The sequence below is a fragment of the Delphinapterus leucas genome, chromosome 21 (genome assembly GCF_059928025.1).
Source record: "Delphinapterus leucas isolate spDelLeu-1000000601 "Yukka" chromosome 21, BTC_Dleu_Yukka2, whole genome shotgun sequence".
NCBI classification, from domain to species: Eukaryota; Metazoa; Chordata; class Mammalia; order Artiodactyla; family Monodontidae; genus Delphinapterus; species Delphinapterus leucas.
In genome coordinates, this window is record NC_143149.1 from 16,968,236 (window position 1) to 16,990,962 (window position 22,727).

The 22,727-nt window shown below is 36.3% G+C and overlaps 1 protein-coding gene across 37 annotated transcripts in view; it reads right to left on the reverse strand.

Annotated features, from left to right (window-relative positions):
* PCM1 (pericentriolar material 1) overlaps nucleotides 1-22,727 on the reverse strand; it is a 106,576-nt gene that overhangs the window by 70,077 nt on the left and 13,772 nt on the right. For 16 of the 37 annotated variants that reach the window (XM_089903517.1, XM_089903515.1, XM_089903526.1 and 13 more), the window contains 13 exons: nucleotides 22,401-22,646; nucleotides 20,781-21,050; nucleotides 19,953-20,123; nucleotides 19,651-19,767; nucleotides 17,969-18,157; nucleotides 13,056-13,233; nucleotides 12,803-12,892; nucleotides 10,193-10,302; nucleotides 7,099-7,315; nucleotides 3,937-4,138; nucleotides 2,829-3,002; nucleotides 2,144-2,301; nucleotides 1,572-1,810 (listed from right to left, as the gene is read on the reverse strand). In XM_089903517.1, the coding sequence (XP_089759643.1) occupies nucleotides 1,572-1,810; nucleotides 2,144-2,301; nucleotides 2,829-3,002; nucleotides 3,937-4,138; nucleotides 7,099-7,315; nucleotides 10,193-10,302; nucleotides 12,803-12,892; nucleotides 13,056-13,233; nucleotides 17,969-18,157; nucleotides 19,651-19,767; nucleotides 19,953-20,123; nucleotides 20,781-21,050; nucleotides 22,401-22,646 (2,361 nt within the window). Of the gene's footprint in view, nucleotides 1-1,571; nucleotides 1,811-2,143; nucleotides 2,302-2,828; nucleotides 3,003-3,932; nucleotides 4,139-7,098; nucleotides 7,316-10,192; nucleotides 10,303-12,802; nucleotides 12,893-13,055; nucleotides 13,234-17,968; nucleotides 18,158-19,650; nucleotides 19,768-19,952; nucleotides 20,124-20,780; nucleotides 21,051-22,400; nucleotides 22,647-22,727 lie in introns of those variants that run through there. The other 21 variants (XM_089903522.1, XM_089903516.1, XM_089903527.1 and 18 more) reach the window with 9 other exon arrangements.

Below are 22,727 nucleotides of genomic sequence, written 5' to 3' on the forward strand. Positions count from 1 at the left end.
TGAGAGTCCGCCTGCCGATGCAGGGGACATGGGTTCGTGCCCCGGTCCAGGAAGATCCCACATGGAGCGGCTGGGCCCATGAGCCATGGCCGCTGAGCCTGCACGTCCAGAGCCTGTGCTCCGCAGCGGGAGGGGCCACAGCAGTGAGGGGCCCGTGTACCGCAAAAAAAAAAAAAAAAAAATGTGCATAAACTCTGACAAAGCAATTCCACTTCTTCATATCTGCTCTTGAAAAACACAAATGCACCACAAAGCTTGTGAAAGGATGTTCATTGGATTGTTCTTTCTAAATAGTGAAAAACTGGAAACAACAAAAGTAAACATCAATAGGATGTTAGATTAACTAAACTAAGGTCCACTGATACTACAGAAAACTATGTTGCAGCTAAAGAAGAACTGTATTTACTGTGTGTATATATATATATATATATATATAAAAAACATATGCAGTGCAGTAGCATCTGTGAAGGAGAATGGGATTACGAATGAAGGCTCAAAGGGAGTTTACTAGTAGTGTTTCCTTTATTTAAAAATGGGAGCACATTCATCTTTCACTTGAGTTACTCAAAATAAGTAGCATTCCAAAAGAAGTTGTGAATAACAATTGAACTTTTTTCATTCACAAAAAAGTTGTTTTTCTATACATTAGTGTGGTTAATTTTAATGTTCTATACTTCATTTTTTTCAACCTAACACAAGCTAAGCAAACCTAAATGAAGACAAATCACTCATTCATTTTACCAGAAGTTTTTTGGCTTCCAAAAATCATATAAATTTCAATACTTTAGGAAGTCTCTCTTAAAGATATTTTTATAGTGATTATGTTACTGAGAAAAGAATATATACATATATATAGAACAGATGAAAAGGAATGATTTTAAAAAGTTCAATCATTCTTAGAAAGTTTTATACCTAGTCTAATAAACTGCAAAAAGCCTTTGGACCACATCAGTCAATATACAAGTGTTAATTGTTACATAATTTCACATTCATACATTCAAATGGCTTTTTAAAATTTACAACTAATAGTTCCAACTTTACTTGTTTGGCCTTACTGAATAAGACAATATGGTTTTTATTCTACATCAAGTGAGTTAAGATCTCAGCCAGAATGTCAGTCTCAACTCTGGCATTGACAATGGTATAACTCTGGTCAACTAACACCTTTAATCTGTGTATCTGCCTCACTGGGATGTTACCAAGTTCTATGTGATATAGAACTGGGGTCTCCAGCAAAAAAACAAACAAACTGTTTTTGTAATAGTTATACTGGTACACAGCCATGCTCATCTGTTTGCATACTGTCTATCACTGCTTTTGCACTGAGTAGTTGTGACAGAAACTGTATAGCCCACAAAGCCTAAAATATTTACTAAGTCACCCTTAGAAAAAGTTTGCTGATCTCTGATAATATGGCATGTAAAGTGCTAAGCATTTAAACCTGGTATATAGTTAGAACTCATTAAATGTGTACTAGTATACTTATACCAACATAATTATCAAACACATAAATTTTACCTTGTAAGACTGTCCATTTGACACTTTTTTTTAAAAATACAAGCAGCATTTACCTGCACCAATGCAACAAGATCTTGTAACTGTCTAAGTTTCTGTTTTGCAGCCATAAGTCTGCTGATCTTCTGTTCAAATTCAGCATCTTCAGGCGTCTCATCAACCAGACTGCTCCGATGACTAGATAATGACGCTCCACTGACTGCCTCATCTTCTGCTTCTTCCTCTTCCTCCTCCTCACCTTCACCTTGTGCAACGTGAATCCCCTGTTCTCGTTCTCTATTGTATCGACAATCTGCTGAAAACATGTACCAGTGAAATCAATACTTTAATAAACTTAAGAGTACTAAAGAAAGGAATTCCGGGCTTCCCTGGTGGCGCAGTGGTTGAGAGTCCGCCTGCCGACGCAGGGGACACGGGTTCGTGCCCCGGTCCGGGAAGATCCCACATGCCGCGGAGCGGCTGGGCCCGTGGGCCATGGCTGCTGAGCCTGCGCGTCCAGAGCCTGTGCTCCACAATGGGAGAGGCCACAACAGTGAGAGGCCCGCGTACCGCAAAAAAAAAAAAAGAAAGGAATTCCACTTCCCAAGAATAATATGGTAAAATTATCTGTGAATAGAGTCAATCATACCTAAAGAAGGAGGCATGTTTAGAGCCCTTATGTTGGCAGCAGATCTGTTGTTAATTTCACAATTAGAATTAACTGATCTCCCATCTCTATTATTAGAAACACACTGTGCATTAGAATTACTATTTACTTCATTCCAGGTGGCAGCTACTTGTGGATTTCTAAAAGAAAGAAAACAACCTGAAGTTATTTAAGGTAAAAAAATATATGTAATAATAAAAAAATCAAAGTTTTAGAACTGCTGATAAAATAATTCCAGACTATGAACATCATTGGCTATTTCCCCATTTAAATTCATCCTCTAAATAAACGGCTCTTGCTTTTCACTAACTTCTCCTATTCACACATTTAAGAAGAAAAACATTTAAAAAAATCAAAATTACAACCAAAAAAAAATCAAAACTACACCTAAAAATAAAGAGGCAGGAAAATGAAGTTACGTACTTCTTATGATTAACTTTTAGTTGATCTAACAAACAGCAAATTTACTAAACTACTGTGTTCAATACTTCTCTATTTGTTTTTCTTTATAGAACAAGTAAGAGTACACTAACCAAAACAGCAGACTTACAGGAGAAAAGCTTAAATAAAAGGCAAATGGTAGGCACTCTACTGAGGTTTCTTTTTCATATTAAATGTATTGTTAGGGTGAATATGTTAGAAAAACAACTTAAAAAAAAGTTCTTACCGAATGTTAGTAACAGGTTCAGAATTTTCATGCTCGGAATCATATTCTGACTCTTCAGTTTCTTCTTCTTTTGTGTTTTCATTTACAGCATCTGTCATCATATCTGATGTTTGCTCATAATAATGAACTAATTCTCTTAGCTCATTCAACCTCTTTCGAACTTCATTTAACTTCCTGATAAACAACAAAAACATTTATATTAACACCCATTTTAGCAAAATAAAGCACACACTATTTTCATACAGTAGCAGCCAGCACAAACAAAATTTAAACCCAGTCAAATATCCAGGGGATGTGACTATAATGAATGTAATTTCAAGTACAGGTTATTCAAAATCTCATCACCTTATTTACTTATGTTGTGTTAAGGACAAAAGCATAAGAAACCCTCTTCCAAGTGTTCACTTTAAGCAGGTATAGATGTTAACATCTTAAGTCTCAATGTCAAAAATATTCCTGTTTCTTAATAAGTATCAAAAATGTAAAGTACTAAATATTCCATTAAAATAGGACCTCTTAGGCAAATCAGGTATGGAGGCATTCCTGAGCATTTACAGAAGTTCCCAATTTGTCTACAACATATAGAGATCTACCAGTTACCATACTATATAACATGTTTACCAAAAAGAATAATTAGGTTGTTGAATTTTTACTGAGTCCCAGGAATTAGGCCAATGTTTTCTAATCCTTAAAACACCTTTATGAACAAATATATTATGGCAGGTGAAGAAAAAGAGGCTTAGTGAGGGTGCTATTTGTCCACAGTCACACAACCTTGTGAGATACAATTTCAGGGCTGTCTGACTCTAGAGCCTGGGCTCTAAACCATTTGAATACAGAAATCTTTTAACTGTAGTCCCTTTATTTGGAAAACAGGAATACATTAGCTATAGAAATTACATGTTACTACAATGTCACATTTCTCTAGGACAACTCAAAGATGCACATATAACATACACACTTATTCTACCACCATACCACTTAAGAATGTTTATCATATCAAATTAACTCAGTTTTTCCAGAATTTTCAACAAAGAAAAAACCCCCAAGATTTATCCCCATTATTCAATTCTAATCTATGTAAACAATGTTTGTAGAAATGTTTTACTGGAGTTTTTCAGTTGGATTTAGGTGGCCTTCATTTTCACTCTGATTCTGAGAAACTAGAGAAGCAGCAGGATAAGGAACAGATGATGTGAGGCTATTGGATTCTCCATTGACAACTGGTGTTAAGCCTACAGGAGCAGAGGGAGCTGCGGTTGTACTTCTCTGATCCACACTCCTTTGTGGGGAGGCTGAAGAAGGCACAACTACCAAAAAAAAAAAAAAAAAAAAAAGACCAGTTACCATAAATAAACAAATACAGCATCAAACAACACATTCATAGTTGGCTCAGACATAGAAAAATAAAAAATAAAAGTCATTAACATCTTAAATCCTGCAGCTTTAAAATGTGAAACTTAAGGATATAACCAGGCCAGTTGTTTATTAACATGTCCTTCAACCAAACACAGCTAAAACAGAAAGGAAAGAATAAGGAAAGACAAGATGGAAACCAACAAGAACTACGATATTCTACCTTGAGAAAGTAACAAGAGTACTCCTCTGATAAACTTGGTTCCAGGTTACATTAAATAGAGCCACTGCATATGATGTGCAAGCACACCATCTACAAATCTTTACAGGGCAACCCTAGCTGATTAGGTCCTTGAGAATGTTCCAGTCCAGAGGGATTCTATCTGGTCTCCAATATGGAACTTTTCTTGTTCCAAAAGATAAGGCAAAATTGTTAAAATGACTGTGGGACATAATACCATGAATACTACTCAGCAATAAAATTTCCTAATTAGATGATAATTAATCTTCTAAGACAGCTCTTGAACTACATTTTAATTACTTTTCTGTCCACACAGATCAGACAAAGATATCTTATGCTTTCAAGGGTAATAAATGAAGACTAAGAATCTTTGTGCTTCTCTCTCTCCTACCAGTTTATTTATTTTTTTCTTTTTATTTATTTCTGGCTACGTTGGGTCTTCGTTGCTGCGTGTGGGCTTTCTCTAGTTGCGGTGAGCAGGGGGTTACTCTTCATTGAGGTGCACGGGCTTCTCTTGCTGCAGAGCACAAGCTCTAGGCATGCGGGCTTCAGTAGTTGTGGCTCACAGGCTCTAGAGTGCAGGCTCGGTAGTTATGGTGCATGGGCTTAGTTGCTCCACGGCATGTGGGATCTTCCTAGACCAGGGCTCAAACCCCTGTCCCCTGTACTGGCAGGCAGATTCTTAACCACTGCACCACAAGGCAAGTCCACTACCACTTTAAAACTATCATCATTTATCTCTTCCTCAGTGACAATCGTCATTTGTTGCTCACGTTATCCACTGTTACAGCTGGTTTCCGGTAGTCTTTTCTCTCTATTCCTTGACTGTTCTACCTTTTGCTCTGCTTTCACTCTGTTTCCCAGAGAAATATATGATTTTTTAGTCATCAGTAGACAGAGTGCTACTTTAATTATGTGTATAAAACTGACCACAAGGCTTTGAGTACAACTTTGGAAAAACTAAGTTTTTCTTGGCTGTGTTCATCTGTTTAGGGAGGATGGGCACTGGGATTAGCTTCTACTCTAGAGGAGGCCGAGGAGCAGCACAAGTCAGGGAAAAGAAAGGAGCACGTCTCAGGGCAGAAACAGTACAGTTCTTTGAAGGTGGCAGACAACTAGGGTAAAGTACAGGGATCCAGAGATGATGTTTCTATCCCTTGTCTGTTCTTTAATAAGACAGCATCTGGAATGCTAAAGAATAATGACCAGTTAGGGTTGACCCTACTGATTCCAATACCCAATGCTACAGCTCCTACTACCAACTGTCTGAGTAAGAGGCAGGGACCAGGCTTGGGAAGGTATGTGGCCAAGTGAGGACTAGTAACTGGATCTGCATTGGACAAAGGCAAGTAATCTGTAGAGCAGAAAAGACAGTTCCTACAGTATAACTAAGATGACTATTGGCTTTCCTATATAACTAGTACAATCAGCCCTCCATATCCAAGAGTTCTGCATCTGCGGATTTAACCAAAAGCAGATAGAAAATATTCAGGAAAAAAGAAATTCCATAAAGTTCCAAAAAGCAAAACATGAATCTGCAGCATGCTGGTAACTATTTATATAGCATTCACATGTATTAAGTATTGTAAGTAACCCAGAGATGATTTAAAGTGTACTGGAGGATATGCTTATGTTACATGCAAATACTATGCCATTTTAGATAACGGACTTAAGCAGCCTCAGATTTTGGTATCCGTAGGGGTGTGGGTGTGGGTGTGGGCGAGGGTGCTGGTACCAATCCCCCATGGATACTGAGGGATAGTTGTATAACTCTTTAACTAGTATACCTAGGATGACTATATGCCTTTCCTAGTCCCACCTGAGATAACTATTTATGTATTTTAAAAAATGGGAAGTGTTTGGGACTTTCTGTACTAAATAAGTTTTTCATATCTCAGGTTTTTATTGTATAAATACTTTCTAAATCTGTTTCATAGTTTTAAAATCAAAGTACTAATTTGGTTTAGCTTTTCCTTAAGGAAAAATTTTGGATATGCGAAAAAGTGCAGTATTATTATGTCAAAGTGTCTAACAGTTACCTTCTCTTATACTTTTCCCTTATTTAAAATCCTACCGGGCTTCCCTGGTGGCACAGTGGTTGGGAGTCTGCCTGCCAATGCAGGGGACACGGGTTCGAGCCCTGGCCCGGGAAGATCCCACATGCCGCGGAGCAACTGGGTCCATGCACCACAACTGCTGAGCCTGTGCTCTACAGCCCGCACGCCACAACTGCTGAAGCCCGCGTGCCTGAAGCCCATGCTCCGCAACGGGAGAAGCCATGCGGTGAGAGGTCCGAGCACTGCAACGGAGGGTGGCCCCTGCTCAACGCAACTGGGGAGAGCCCGCGTGCAGTGGCGAAGACCCAACACAGCCAAGAATAATAATAAATAAATTTATAAAAAATAAAATAAAATCCTACCAATTTTTCAAGCCCAAATTCATTCTTTTCCTTTTCTGAATTTTACAGAACAGATCTACCATCTATTTGGCTTTACCATACATTGCCTTGTTACTTAAAAACTTTTCACATACAAGTCCTATTTCCCCACAAAAATTATAATTTTCTTGAGTAACTATGTGTTTATTCATTCACCAAATATTTACTAAGGAATTATTACATGTTGGCATATATACTTACGTGTCCTCTACCTAACACTGCTTAGATTTACTTACAGGATGAATTGTTCAAATGCTCATCTCGAAGTGTATGAAGTTCTCCAAGCAGCTTGTCCATTTTTTGTTTCTTTTCTTGTAACACTCTCATTTTGCTAAAAAGCTGGACTTTCTCATCAGGTAAATGCTCTGAAACTGATGGATTTCTGCTCTGAGAAACCTCCCTAGTTAATGAAAGACTTTCTGCTTGTCTTCTATTGTCTGGAACAGGTGGAGGCTTTAAAAAAAAAAAAGAAAAAAAAGAAAGATTAGGCGATTAAAGCTTGCAATCTCATTTTAAAAATGCATAAATTGGGCTTCCCTGGCGGTGCAGTGGTTGAGAGTCCGCCTGCCGATGCAGGGGATACGGGTTTGTGCCCCGGTCCGGGAAGAACCCACATGCCGCGGAGCGGCTGGGCCCGTGAGCCATGGCCACTGAGCCTGCGCGTCCGGAGCCTGTGCTCCACAACGGGAGAGGCCACAGCAGTGAGAGGCCCGCGTACTGCAAAAAAAAAAAAAAAAAAAGCATAAACAGGGCTTCCCCGGTGGCACAGTGGTTGAAATCTGCCTGCCAATGCAGGGGCCACGGGTTCGAGCCCTGGTCTGGGAAGATCCCACATGCCGTGGTGAGCCACAACTACTGAGTCTGCGCGTCTGGAGCTTGTGCTCCACAACAAGAGAGGCCGCGATAGTGAGAGGCCTGCGCACCGCGATGAAGAGTGGCCCCCACTCGCCGCAACTAGAGAAAGCCCACGCACGGAAACAAAGACCCAACACAGCCAAAAATAAATAAAATAAATAAATAAAATCTTTTAAAAAATGGATCATATATTAAAACAGCACAAATATTCTCTCTCATTTTTTCTTTTGGCTGCATTGGGTCTTCATTGCTGCATGCAGGCTTTCTCTAGTTGTGGCGAGCGGGGGCTACTCTTAGCTGTGGTGCGCAGGCTTCTCACTGCAGTGGCTTCTCTTTCTGTGGAGCACAGGCTCCAGGGCACGCGGGCTTCAACAGCTGTGGCATGTGGGCTCAGTAGTTGTGGCTCGTGGGCTCTAGAGTGCAGGCTCAGTAGTAGTGGCCCACAGGCTTAGCTGCTCCGCAGCATGTGGGATCTTCCTGGACCACAGATCAAACTCGTGTCCCTTACGTTGGCAGGTGGATTCTTAACCACTGCGCCACCAGAGAAGTCCCAAAAATACATAAATATTCTTTATAAAAAGAGATAAACATTTGTGTAGGTTGTGCTGGTCGGTAAGTATATATGCCTTTCCTATTCCCAAATTATATACATACTATTCCCTGATGTGCCACCATATCTATATAACAGTATATATATACTGTTTTATAGACACACATAACTACACAGTAGGGATTCACTAGATGTTATTAACTGGATCTAAATTAAGTGCTACAAATGCCATATTTTATATAGATTAAACCCTCAAAAATCTCATTCTCGGGCTTCCCTGGTGGCGCAGTGGTTGAGAGTCTGCCTGCCGATGCAGGGGACACGGGTTCGTGCCCCGGTCCGGGAAGATCCCACATGCCACGGAGCGGCTGGGCCCGTGAGCCATGGCCGCTGGGCCTGCGCGTCCGGAGCCTGTGCTCCACAACGGCAGAGGCCACAACAGTGAGAGGCCTGCGTACCGCAAAAAAAAAAAAAAAATCTCATTCTCTTGCCATCTTTTTAGAACCACAATCATAAACTTTAACTTCTTAACCTATCAGTTTCTCCTACCACTTCTTTGCTACTAAAAAAAAAATTTATGAAACACTTAAAAAATCCACTAAGGATTAGGGTATCATATAATGAGTAACCAGCACTGAGCTTAGTCAAATTTTAGTATTTTGCCACATTTGCATCAATTCTTTCTTTAAGAGAAATATATTACAGATAATGGCTAAAGCTTTATACATAGAAATCCTGACCCCATTACTCTCTCGAGATAACCACAATCTGGAATTAGACACCTACCATTCTCAAACGTATTTTTATTTTGGAATACCTATGAAGGTATCCATAAAAAAAAAAAATACTGCGGGCTTCCCTGGTGGCGCAGTGGTTTAGAGTCCGCCTGCCGATGCAGGGGACATTGGTTCGTGCCCCAGCCCGGGAAGATCCCACGTACTGCGGAGCGGCTGGGGCCATGAGCCATGGCCGCTGAGCCTGTGCATCCGGAGCCTGTGCTCCGCAACGGGAGAGGCCACAACAGTGAGAGGCCCGCATACCGCAAAAAAAAAAAAAAAACACTCTACACATTTTAAAACGTAAGCTAAGTGGTATCCTTCTTAAACGTGCATTTTCATTCATTAGCTCTGGTTCATTTCCTGTAACCGGTTATAGGATTTCACTCTATGTATATATCATAACTTACTAATCCATTTTCCTGTTCATGGACATTTAGATTGTTTCTGCTTTGCTATTAATACAATGCTGCCATGAACATTCTTGTATGCATCTCCTTTTGAACAGGGTCACTAGGAAAAATGTACTAGAAATTGCTAAACAACTCTCCAAAGTAGTTAGATCATCTTCTTTTATTTAAACTTGGGTCAGCAGACAGAAGATAATGCATTGTCAATTATACCGAGTTCCAGTGGAAAGGTACTAATTCACCCTTTCTCACTCAACAGACTGAAATTTTGCATTTATATAATTATTTACAAAGGTCATCAAATTATAACACTTATTAACTCTGAAATTAAACTTAAGAGCTTCCTTAAAATTGTTAGTAAAACATTGCAAAAGCATAGATTCACACTAACTTAAGTTTAACAGTTGTGACTATTAACAATCTTAAAGGTGAAATAAGAATGTGTCATCTAGGAGCATACAAAGGGGAAATTTCACTAATCACTTCATTCAAAGTAGATATTTCCTCTAAATTAGTGTTTCCCAAAGCATAGTCCCGAGACTTCCAGCACTGGAATCACATGGTGGGAAGCCCACCCCAAATGTATGAATCATAATTTTGGAGGTGGGGGGATCCCACTGACCAGAAATCTACATTTTTTAACAATCATGCCAGGTGACATGTATGCTCAGTAAAGTTTGAGAAGCACTGCTTTAGTTAATGTGATTTTAAATCCAGTATACCAAAAAAATGAAGTTACCTGAGAATCACGAAGCTGATTATGAAAACGCTGAATTAAATCATTCAATTCTTCATTTAGTTCAGATGTGATACTGACTCCAGATAGGCTACCTGTAGTTTCTGTTACAACTGGAAAGGAAGTTAACAACTTTCATTCAAGCAAATAATAATTCATTAAAGCAAATAAATAAAAAACAACACTTTAATTTCTGAGAAGCTAAAAAGAAATTTGGGGGGAAAAAAGAAATTTAAAAAATCTCAACGTAATTTGAAACTAGTTAACCCTCAGATTTATCTGTCAACCAATCATTTTATAAGTTTCTATCTAACCTGAAAATAAAGGGACACTCACAAAACTCTAGTATAGTGGTTCATCTTTTTCTTTCCCAACATTCAAGGAGGGATACTGTTACATCCCAATTAAGAATAGTGACTCAACAGAGTCCGGGTGTGGGAAGGTCCACCAGGTTGGGTTGGAGGCGTGGTGGGCAAAGTGGTTCGTCTGAAAAAGCACAGCTAATTCTGACCAGTCTCAATCCCCACCTCCCCAACAGAATCAATGTTCTAGTACAGGGGCTGGCAAACTTTTTTTAAAGATTCAGATAGTAAACATATTAGGCTTTGTGGAGATATAGTTCTTGTCTCAACCACCCAACTCTGCCACTGTGGGGCAAAAGCAACTATATACAATACATAAACAAATGGACATGGCTGTGTTCCATAAAATCTTATTTCAGGCAGTGGGCCAAATCCAGCTGGCTATATATAGTTTGCCGACCCCTACTGTAGAACAGATAATTTATTGAAGGAGTTGCTTGTGATACAAGTCATACTAAAAGACCACAGTTTTTATCTTCCTAAGGCAGTATTCTGATGACAATTTTCATAATAGTTACTCTCTATTACTCAACCACCCCATGCTTATCTTTCCAGCTCTAAAAGAGACAATGACTGTAAACTGTTTCTGTTTTGAAGGAAAATATTAGCTTTTTCAATGAGAAATTAGAATTACAGGGCAGGGTAGATTCTCATGTATCCAGTCCAAAGTACTTGGGAAAAAAAAAAGCAATTACAGTCTAGATAACACACAACTTGCTAGTTAAATGGTTAAAGGAACATTCTTTCCCATGACAATTATGTTGTCTCTCTTATATACCTAAAGATTACTGTAAGTTTGTTTTTTCATCAGTATTCTCCTGCAAAAATCTCATAAATGCAAGAGAAAATCTGTTTTCAATCATTAACCTAAAATTCTTTTTGAAATAGTACATAAAATAAATTCAAATTTTAACTCCTGTTTATTCTCCTCCTGGTGCTTGTCTCATAATAGTACATTAAAAAAAAAAAAGAAAGAAAGAAAGATTATCTGCTTACTTAAGAATAAAGGTTTATATTCAGAAATAGAAGACCCCTGACCTGGAACTCAAGAAATCTGATTCTACTAAAATTCCATATAAGCCTAGGCAAGTCACGAGCTCTGTGTTAGAGTTCCTTCTCTCTAAAGTGAGAATTATAAAAAAAGCCCTGGCGACTAACCTACAGTTTTGTGGTGATCAAATGAGATGACGTAAATATAACTATTTGAAATAACATAACTATCACAAGAAAGCCTCTGAAATCTGATACTCCAATCTTGAAAAATATTTTAAAAGTTGGTCATTAACCGAACTGTATTTGTCATTGTTAAAATATTTTGTTTTTTCCTAAATCTAACAGCTAATGATACTTTGAATTTTGCAAGGGAAAAATGGGGATGAAAATTTGCATATTATATACTATTATATACCATACCATATATATTCTATACGACTATATAATTATTACAAAAGAGTAAGTTACTTGCAAGTCATAAAGTTCCTTATGAAAATGCAAAATTAAATTACATATAACAGTGATCAGAAGGCTGAGCCAGTGGGCTAGGTGTGGACAACACGATAAATTGAGTAACAACAGGGTAACCACAGTAAGGACCTAAAATGGAGAGCTCACAGGAGATAAATTATTATTAGACTGTAATGACAGACTACTAGAAAATATAATTTGGCTTTAAGTTTTAATAAGTAACAATATGTTTTCAACTTAATGAGAAATTAAACACATAGGTTTGCCAATAACAAGACAAACTATAAAGTTAGACTCAATACTAAAGAATTCAATACAAAGGATGGGGAAAGGTTTCTTAAACAAGATCCAAAAATACAAAACTTAAATCACTAAGATGTATACTTTAAATATCTTATAATTTTATATGTCAATTATACCGCAATAAAGCTGAAATTTTTTTTAAAATGAAAAAAAAAAAGAATTCAATACAATTTCCATCTAAGTGATACATGGCTATGAGGGAAAGAAGGAGAAGGAAAAGAACATTTGAGTCTCAGGGAGACTGGATAGGATATAAATTTACTTCAAAGGAACTAGTGCATACAATTGGATACCTCACTACTCATGTCAGAAGCCAAAGAAGCTTACATTTATTCACTGCCTCACTTAAGGTTTTAACCCTTCCTTGGCAGGCAAGCAAAGTACAGCAATCCTAGTTAAATAAAGTACAAAAGGCAGAAATATAAGCAACAAGAGCCCTATAAATTTGAGGTACAAAAACAAAACTACATCCTGTCCCTTTTACCTCTTAAGGGTACTCTCTGATGAAAAGGAGAGCGAGCTGGCTGTCTGCACGGTACAGTATGATGGCCAGGAGTTGTCCCTGCAACCTTTTCTGCATAACCAGAGAAAAGCACAGGACAGGGTAAGCCTCACATGTAGGTTTCTAAACTAGACAACAATCAAGATCTAATTATATAATAACCAGCATCCACCTTGCAATCATATCATGATTTATTGAGCCTTATTTATAACAACATTCTAAGATGGTGGCATACCAGAATCATCCATCACAGCAATAGCTTGCTCTGCCTTATGCTGCAGAGCAAGAAGAGCAGCTTGTCGTCCCTGCAGAGCTCTCAGCTGCTCCTGCTGCTGTAACATCCTTTTTAATAAATCATGTTGTTTCTTCAAATTTTCTATCTCTTCCATAGGCTCCTGCTGAGGATCTCTGGCCTGAAAAATAAGACCAACAACACTTATATCTTTTAAAATCCATGTTCCTATTTCAACTACCAACGGCAAGGTACATACATAGATAATAAATTAGTATTAAATATACAACCCTAGATACAGACTTGAAAGAAAAAGAAAAGGATGACACAGAGACAGCCTGTCATATTAAGAATTAGGTAGTTAGGTAATTTCAAGGTAAAAGACCATATGCATATGCTTAGCATGAAGAATTAACAAAAAGAAAATAAAAGAAAAGGCATACAAAAAGGAAGACAGGAAGGCCGACACACACACACACACACACACACACACGAATGAGGGATCCAGGCCAGGCCTTACAGAAAAGGAAGAGCAGATCATACCAGGCTAATGCCCTAAAAGTAGCCCTGGAGAAAGACCAGACTAAAAAACTCTTCTGCCCCATTCCTAGAAGTGATGTTTAAAAACCAACAAAACAAAAACAAACCAACTATTTTCTAACTACGGATGGAAATTTTAAAAATATACTTTTTATTTGATTATTTGATGTGAAAGGCTTTAATTTACTTGCATCACTTTATATTATCATACAGTAAAGAAAAAATATTATCTTTTGCATCAAAGATATCATTACTATTTTTTCTTTCAAAAGATGCTCATTTAATGCTGAGTCTGAGGACATAAATTACTTTGAAATTCCCCCCAAAAGATAACATTTTGCCTAAAAGAGGAACAGATTAAATAGGTGCCACTTATAAGGAATTATAAAATTTTAAATGTTAATCTTAAAACTATTCAAGTGTAACCCAACCAGAAAAAATGAAGTCAATTAATCAAAGAGAGAAAGTTAAATACAACCTGGAAACAATAAATAAGACAAATTATGCATGAACTGTATACCATAATGGTATTTTTCATCACTGATTTGCCTTTTAAAAAATTCTGTATCTTAAAAGTTTAATGATTTTAGCTAATATTTACATAAAATATTTCTATTAACTTAGAAATAGTCAATTTTAAATTTGCATTGCTACCAAATTGGAGACTTTAAATGAATGATCTCCCCTGGCTCTGACCAAAGTTAACACGGAAAATAAACCTCAGTGATTTCTTTTCAAAGTAAAAATGAACTGATCTGTTCTCCCTATGTACATTTGATTCCAAGAAAAATTATGGAGAACACAGATGGCTCCAGAGAAATTCCCTTCTGGGTAACATTCCTTAACGATACTTTGCAAAAACCTCTTCTCTTTACCTCCCCAAGTAGGACTCATTAGTATTGTAAATAAGAATGAGTAACTGTGATAACTTGGCAAGCAATAAAAATAATTACATGGCTCAGAATTAAGAACTCAAAGAAAGGAAGCTCAAATAGGAAGTAGAAGACTACAGTTAGAATGTCTGATGTAGGTATCAGAGAAGCCAGGTCAGTGCTGTATCCAGGACTGGCCAACTAGATTTTATGAACATGGAAGGGAAATAATGTACCTTGGTTAAGCTAGTATTTACTGGAGACTTTCCAATAAACTAAAGCCATTTTCAAATCAAGTACAATTTACTCAGTTCTCTCCCATCTTATACAAGTGGAGTTACCTAGTTAACATTACATTCATTCCTATGAAAATTCATCTTCTTAGTTCTTGCTCATTTCAAGACTATTTACATCTTGAAAAAATAATTTGAAGGGTGAGAGATAACTATCAATCTGAGATAGGCAGCCATCTCAGATCTGATCCAAATTAATTTCATCAAAGTCACTAGTAAAATATAAAACCAAACCCAATCAGGTACAGATTTCAGTGGAACAACTTGGAGAAATCTCTCCAGGTTGACATCAATCAAATACTCCAACAAAGCATCAGTGATAAGTGACTAAGAAAAGAAACATTACACAAATAAGGCAAAAAGTCACCTAGGATAAAAGAAAGCCATCAAGAATGCATTATCTCCATCTAATTCATAATCCTCCCACCTCAAAAATAGTTTAGACCTCAAGCTAACCTTAAAGCTATCTACTTTTGAAGAACTTACTAAACAATTTAATATTATGGTTTCTTACCCTTTAAAATGCAAACTTTTAAAAAGAACTTTAATCCTTGTTAGTCACATTTATTTGCAAAACTTTAATACTCTAATTATAAAGAATTCTGAACTTCAGATTTTTCACTAATCCAAAGATGAATTCCCAACAATTTTTGAAATTAGTGGAGTTTTATTACAAAAGTTTATAACTTTTGCATCCACATAAATAACATTTCAGACTAATAATTAGAAAAGATGAACTGAGGGAGGTGGGTGGAACTACAATCAAATATAAAGAAAGCGAAGATGAGAAAATGGTAATAAAAATACCTGGGGATAAAAACATGGCAAGAAGATGGTGCATGGAATAGAAATCCAAAAAAGGAGGCCAGGACTATACGCATCCTTCAAACACATATTTTAATTTAAACGTTCTGAGTCACTTTCAGTAAGTACATTCTTAGTTTACAAATTAAAAAAAATAACTTAAGCATGAAATCTCGAGTTGCATACAGGTAACACATTTCAGAAAACCCTAAGTCTTCCTTTCCTCTACTCAACTGATGTTCTTCCAATAATTCTTCATGGATCCAAATAGATTTTTATGGCTGAAAAGTACTTCAGTTAATATGTATTCTAAGTTTTGTCATCTGAAAGGTGAGAAACTATAAGCCCAGAGAAGATAAAGCTGTGATTTATCCAATATCACAGTGAGGGGAAATCAGATTCCTAAGTTCTAGGTTAGTGTTTTTTCACATCATACTATCTGCCCCAAAATTACATCCATAGACTATGTCTTCTGTATTTAAAACTATCTCTGAAGAAGCATAGTCTAGTTTGGGAGACAAATCTAGCCCACATGAAGTAACTAGAAATGATAAAAACGATAGCAAAAAATGGGTAGATGGTATTTTTAAAAGCTTATGAATGCTCTAAGAGCTGAGATTAAGTGTGGGGGAAAGATGAGTATGGGAAAACAATGAGGGCATGGGTATTCAGGGAAAGCTCTTTTTAAAAATTATGCAACGTCATCGTGTCTATAAAATATTTCATAAAATGGACTCTGCCCTTGTAGGCAACTCAAGAATATCAATTATCTCCTATCAAGCTGCAACTCACAAGGTTGCTTTAAGCTCTGAACCTCAGTTAAGACACCAACTTTTTTCCCTAGTCTTCTAACAGAATACTACATTTTGAAAGGATGTTAAGGAGGGAATGAAGGTAGGTGGGGAGAACAACAGATTCTGCATAACAGAGAAAGAATAAAGTCAGTCAGTGGGAATTAGGGTTTTTTCTAAGAAAATGAAATCATTTTATGAACACAGTACTGATAGGACTACCCTAGGATGGCCCTAAGAATCAAAAGATTAAAAAGAATCAAATTAAAATAAACTCCAGAAAGAAGTTCAAGAGAAAATAATATTTATAGGGACATTATTCAAAGAAACTTAAAAACAGAAAAGTGGTTCTTAAAAGCAAACCTAACGCCTTAGGGGAAAAAAGTAAAACTGGAAGATGCTATGCTGTAGTAACTGTCAACTCAAGTTCTGTTTGTCACTATTCAGAAGACTTAAGAAAGGAACATTAAGTTCCAAAGGATCTATTTTCCCCCATTCACTTTCTCTTCTCCAATGCTAGTAGTTTTAAAAATAATCAGCTACTTTACTATTCTGTTGAACTGGGACACCTTTTGCTTAACATTTTATAGTAAGATCACTATAGCTGACTTCAAACTATATCTTCAAACTCTTGTGGGAGAGCGGGGAGACACCATAATATCTAGAGGTTAAACTTTGTCATTTTTAAACGCCACAAAAATATAAAATATGTACATAACAGAAAGGAAAGCCTAATCCTAGGTAATAAGCTAGTAATAAAACATAGGAAATTGGTCTTATCTATACTCAATTATTAAAATAGTACTTTACTCCTGTCAAATATGAGCACTTTTACAAATGCTATTTTTTTTCAAACTGTTTTAAGTGGAACTACACAAATAGTTGTCTTTAAACCTTTCCTGAGTGTCTTTATGCAAATCATGGAAAATTAAAAGAAAGAACATTTACAGCAAACTTTGGAGAAAAAAGTAGCAAAAACATCAGGAAACAAGTCAACTGGATAATTTTTTTAAAAACAGAATGGAAGAAGGGATTTCCAATGGGAAGAAAAATATAAACAAAAAAACACTAAAAATATTGGGTTGGTCAAAAAGTTCGTTTGGGTTTTTCCATAGGATGTTAGGGAAAAACCCAAACGAATTTTTGGCCAACCCAATATTTCATTATTAAAAAAAGAGGAAAGCTAATTGCTTGCTCTATTTTTTCTTTCTTTAATGAATGACTACAGGAAATAAGACAAAACTTAAAAATACCATCTTAATCCATGAACACAAATATCAGAAACAAAAGGCAACTAATGGTCAAGGTTTAAGAATGTGTTATATTTTGAGTTCTCAACAGCAAAAAAAGGAAAATGGATTAAGTTTCAAGTCCTTTGTTAATACAAATTAAAAACAGCTGCCACACATAATCCATGGAGAGGAGAATAAGAAAGCAGAAAAGGAAAAAACACTAAGGGACAGCATTTTACTAATGCAAATTACAGTACAATTAACCATGTTAACGTACATATTTAAAAGTTAATAGCAACAACAAAAAAGAAAATAAAGGAGAGGAAATATGAACAAAAGAGGTGCTCATTTAGAGACTTCCCAAGTTAATATTGTGAAGTATACCTTTGAGGGAAATCCACGTTTTCGGCTATATTTCCTATTAGGCCTCAGTTCCCTGTCATTCTGAGGAGGTCTGTCACCTTTCCCTTTTGGACTTGTTGTAACGTCAATGTCTGAAACCTGTTCTTGTGAAGCTGAGTTCCCTAGTTTGTCCTCAATGCACGGCCGAATTCTCAGACTAAAAGATGCCTCCTTTATTAAATAGTGTAACATATTAATTTCTTAACACAAACTCCTGTTTAACATATAAGCCAGTCTTGTAAATAAATATAAAAAATTACAAGTCCATCTTTTAGAAAATCAATCCACCCTCCCCCAAGTGGCAATAAAACTTTAAGTTAGACTTTTAAATTCCTATAGACTAGACTCTGGGCTTATTATAATTAAGTGAATATCATATCCTAGGCAATAAGCTATACAACAATTGCTGAAGCATATTTCAACATTTATTCTGCTGTTATTAACTTTCAAAATTTCCTGATTTAATGATATGAAAGAAATTCTCATCATGGGGAATACGATACACACTAGCATATAAGTTATAATAATCATCTATATCATTTCCCACTCCTCTCCAACAGAATTCCTTTACCGACATGCCCCAACCCTTCCACTTCTGCTGGAATGAAATGTGAGAAAGAAATTATTCCCTGCACCACTGTAAATAGAAAAACAATTTCCCCGCAGTAGAATCCATTCTTCAACAACCATTTGGATCAAGCCCTCTGAGCATCTCCTGGTGAAAATAATGGAGAGAAAAAAAATTCAAATTTCCTCTTCAAATCAGGAAGGGCAAGGAAGAGAAAGGAGGCAGACAGGAAACTATGCAGGTCAATATTTAAAGGAAACAAACCCTCAAATTCCTAATGCTGAATGGTACTTTGGAACATACCTCGGACACAAAAGATACACGTGGCTATCCTTTCACAAGAAAGGCATTACTGATAACAGGCTTTCAAGTTTACTAATGCATGGTTGTAGGTTCATCTGCTAAAATTAAAATGCTTAAAAGTATACTAGTTTCATACTAACTTCTACGAACTAAGTTTATTTTATAAATCTTTCCTCAAAGTTCTGTAAATTTCTGATTATTTTTCCAAAAGACAGTATTTTGATACATTCCATTTTGCAGAGTCAGAATTTATAGTATTTTTCTCACTGGAATAAATCCCAAAGTAAATGCTACCCTGTCCCATTTTCATCTCAATTTATCAGTCGTCTGGTTTTGCTTCCGTTCTAAGCTAGCCTGAGAAATGAGAATCCTAACAGCCTTAAAATGGTTCCTCAATGGGAAATTAACTTGGAGACTTTTCCAACAGACGACATGCTAAGCAATGACACCGTACTTATAGCTCTTACATCCACAATGAATTTTAACTTTTCCAATGCTTCTTAAAATGAGTAAAGCTGTGCTTAATGAAACAAACTAGAAAAACCAGGTTTCTGCAAATTGAAGATCAGATATTATTAGATTTAATCAACCATTAAAACTATTTTTAATGCTAATAAATAAAACTTTTAAACTTCCATGTTCAAAAAGAATATATACAGCATTAACAATCTGAGGGTTTCTTCCCTGAGATAAACTTTTCATTAAGGAATGCCTACAAAAATATCATCGTGAAAAACGGGGGAAAACTTTATATCTTCATTTCCAGCACTTTAATTACTAAAAAGCCGCTTACCGTGGTATCTGAAGCCTCAGACTGCACATCTATGTTTAGCGATGTGCTCTCAGCTACAGAACCAGATCCCACAGCTGAATCTATAGTCCGAACATCCTCCTCCTCATTTTCTCTAGCCTGAAATATTTTAGCGGTATAAATCATACAACTATTAAAAAGGGCAATAAAATGTTATAATGGATGGCACGATTTTTTGAAAATATATTAACTCCTCTGGGGTGGCATCAGAATGTCATCAGTACATGTACACTGATATACTACAAAAATAACTCAATACGTTATTTAAAGGGTCCAAAACTTACAAGAATTTTTTGGAGAAATTTCATATATGACTTTTCTTGTTCTTTAAGGTGATCTATTAGATGAGTAAGGCGCTCAACATTAGCAGATCTTTCATTTTTCTCTACAAGATCTTCCCGCATGGAACTAGCTTTAGTAATATAGTCACGAATCTGAACAAGCCTGCTTACAATCTGCAAGGGAAATATTTGGGGTGGGGGGGGGAATTATAATTATAGATTTTAATTTCAAATAACTAAAGATACTTCTAGGTTTATTGTGTGAATTCATACATGCAAAAGATCTGAATCAAATTTAGAATTTAATCAAAACATAACAGACAATACTAACAATTCCAATTACTGTTAACTTAAAAATTTCAAAAAGTGTTTTAGTTTCATTACTTGGGAACTTCATTTTATAAAACTGCGTATCAAACATTTATATAAATTTCTCTACTGTTTATGTATTTCTTTATAAATAAATTTTAAAAATTAAGATACTTTTGAAAAATAATTTTTTCAAAAAATTATACAACCATTTAAAAAAATTTCTACAGCAATCTATTAATCACATTGCTCCCAATTGCTCTTCACTAAAAATTAGCAATACAGCATTTGGCAGATGAACAGAAGTCTTAATTTACCTTACTATGCCATTTCTACAATCATTTTGGTAAAAAGAAATTTACGCCAATTTGAGTGAATCTGATAGATTAATGGGGAAGGTCAGAGAAGTACTTTAATTCTACCTAAAATTCCTATGTGCATAACCCAATATTTTTTTTAAATCTTAATGAATCTACTTTGAGGTTTATGAAAGCAAAGAGCAAAAGAAAGAAGTTTTATCACCTGGCTGCTCTCCATTGCAGGCTCTCCTCTCCCATCTTCTTCAGAGACTTGACAGTTTTGCAAAAGGTCATTACTTAAAGCAGAAGCAAACAACTCTTTACATTGTGCTGATCCAATCATTTCTCTCTTTTGAGGATTTACAGCAGCATCTTTGCTCTTGTTAGTATTAATCTGCATAGGCAAAAAGTTGAAGGGCTTTCGGTTTTCACTAAGCTGACGTTTGTTGTTAGCAGCTGTTGCTCTACCTTGAGAATCACTTCCAATGCTTCTCTATATATGAAAAAGAAACCAAATCCCACAAACATTAATCTTTCAAAATTAAAAAAATCCAATGTTCTTACTTTTACCATCAGATATTGATTCACAAGGTGCATATAAACAGATTTGCTGTAAGATTCAAAACAGCTTCAGACCTACAAAATTCTTTTAGTAAAATATCAAAATTCAATTATCACGTCCTAGGCCTCATTCTGTCAGACAATTCAAATGATGAATATGAGCAAGACTAGTCTAAATGAAGTAGCAGGATTATGAATCATATTTATAACTCATATTGCTAGTCATACTTGATCACAGAATATAACATAGGCTTTGGACCCAATGAATCAATGTTAATTAATATGAACATCAACATAAAGATGTGTCAATGTAGGACTTCCCTGGTGGCACAGTGGTTAAGAATCCACCTGCCAATGCAGGGGCCACGGGTTTGATCCCTCGGCCAGGAAGATCCCACATGCCATGGAGCAACTAAGCCCATGTGCCACAACTTCTGAGCCTGCGCTCTAGAGCCCGCAAGCCACAACTATTGAGCCCGCGTGCCTAGAGCCCGCGCTCCTCAACAAGAGAAGCCACCGCAATGAGAAGCCTGCGCACCATAAGGAAGAGTAGCTCCCGCTTGCCACAACCAGAGAAAGACCACACGCAGCAAGGAAGACCCAACGCAGCCAAAAATAAATAAATAAAATTTAAAAACAAGATGTGTCAATGTGAAGCATTGTCTGACAAAGTACTCAACTCAGTGCCCGGCATACAGTAAATGCTCAATAATTAACACATAGGTGACTAAATGATATATGATCATCACCATCATACCAGACTTGAATCTACCTTTATGCATATTTGGAAAACTTATCTCTATGAAGTACAGATGTGACAGTAAAATGTTAAGAGTTCATTATCATTTCTACTTGCTTTTAGTTCTAAACTTGATTTCAGTGATTATAAATACAAACAACTGTTTTATTCTAAACTTGAGATAAGCCAGCACATCCCACACTTAACAAATGACAAATATTCTAAACTGGATATTCCCTTTTGCTTAACAGCAACCTTACTCAGTTACTAGCATGCATAATTTAGTTTCAAAATGAAATCATTTAAGTTAGTCATATAGTATAATAATAAAGTCCCAAGAGACTTGTCCTCAGCAAGTTTAGAAATAAGGACTTTATTGCCCTCCAAAGAACACAGTACCATCACAACGGATTAACATTCTCTCCATATGCAGAGAAACTAAGAAAAAGGAAATAAACAGCTCAAATTTATTAAGACAAACTATTTAGTCTATTGCCAATATTTTCCACAGTCATAACTTGATTTTTAAAATAATTTACAAACCTGATCTAAATCACTGAAGTTTATCCGCTGTTTAAGTTTCTCTAATTCTGCCTGCTCGGGAACAGACATCTGCGTCATGTATCTACTATGCGGAAATGTATGTGGAGTCTTCGTTCTTCGCCTTCCAACTCCTGGCGATGACTCCGGAGAAATATCATTAGTTACCCTTTTATCACTTTCTACACCAAACTTTTTCTTATTCTTTTCTGATGATCTATTTGCCTTCTTCTGTTGGCCACCCCAATCCTTTAAAAAAAAGTACAGGCAAAGGTTAATCTGGCCTCTATCAAATCAGGAAAATATTTTGGTACGCTTAAAAATTTTAAA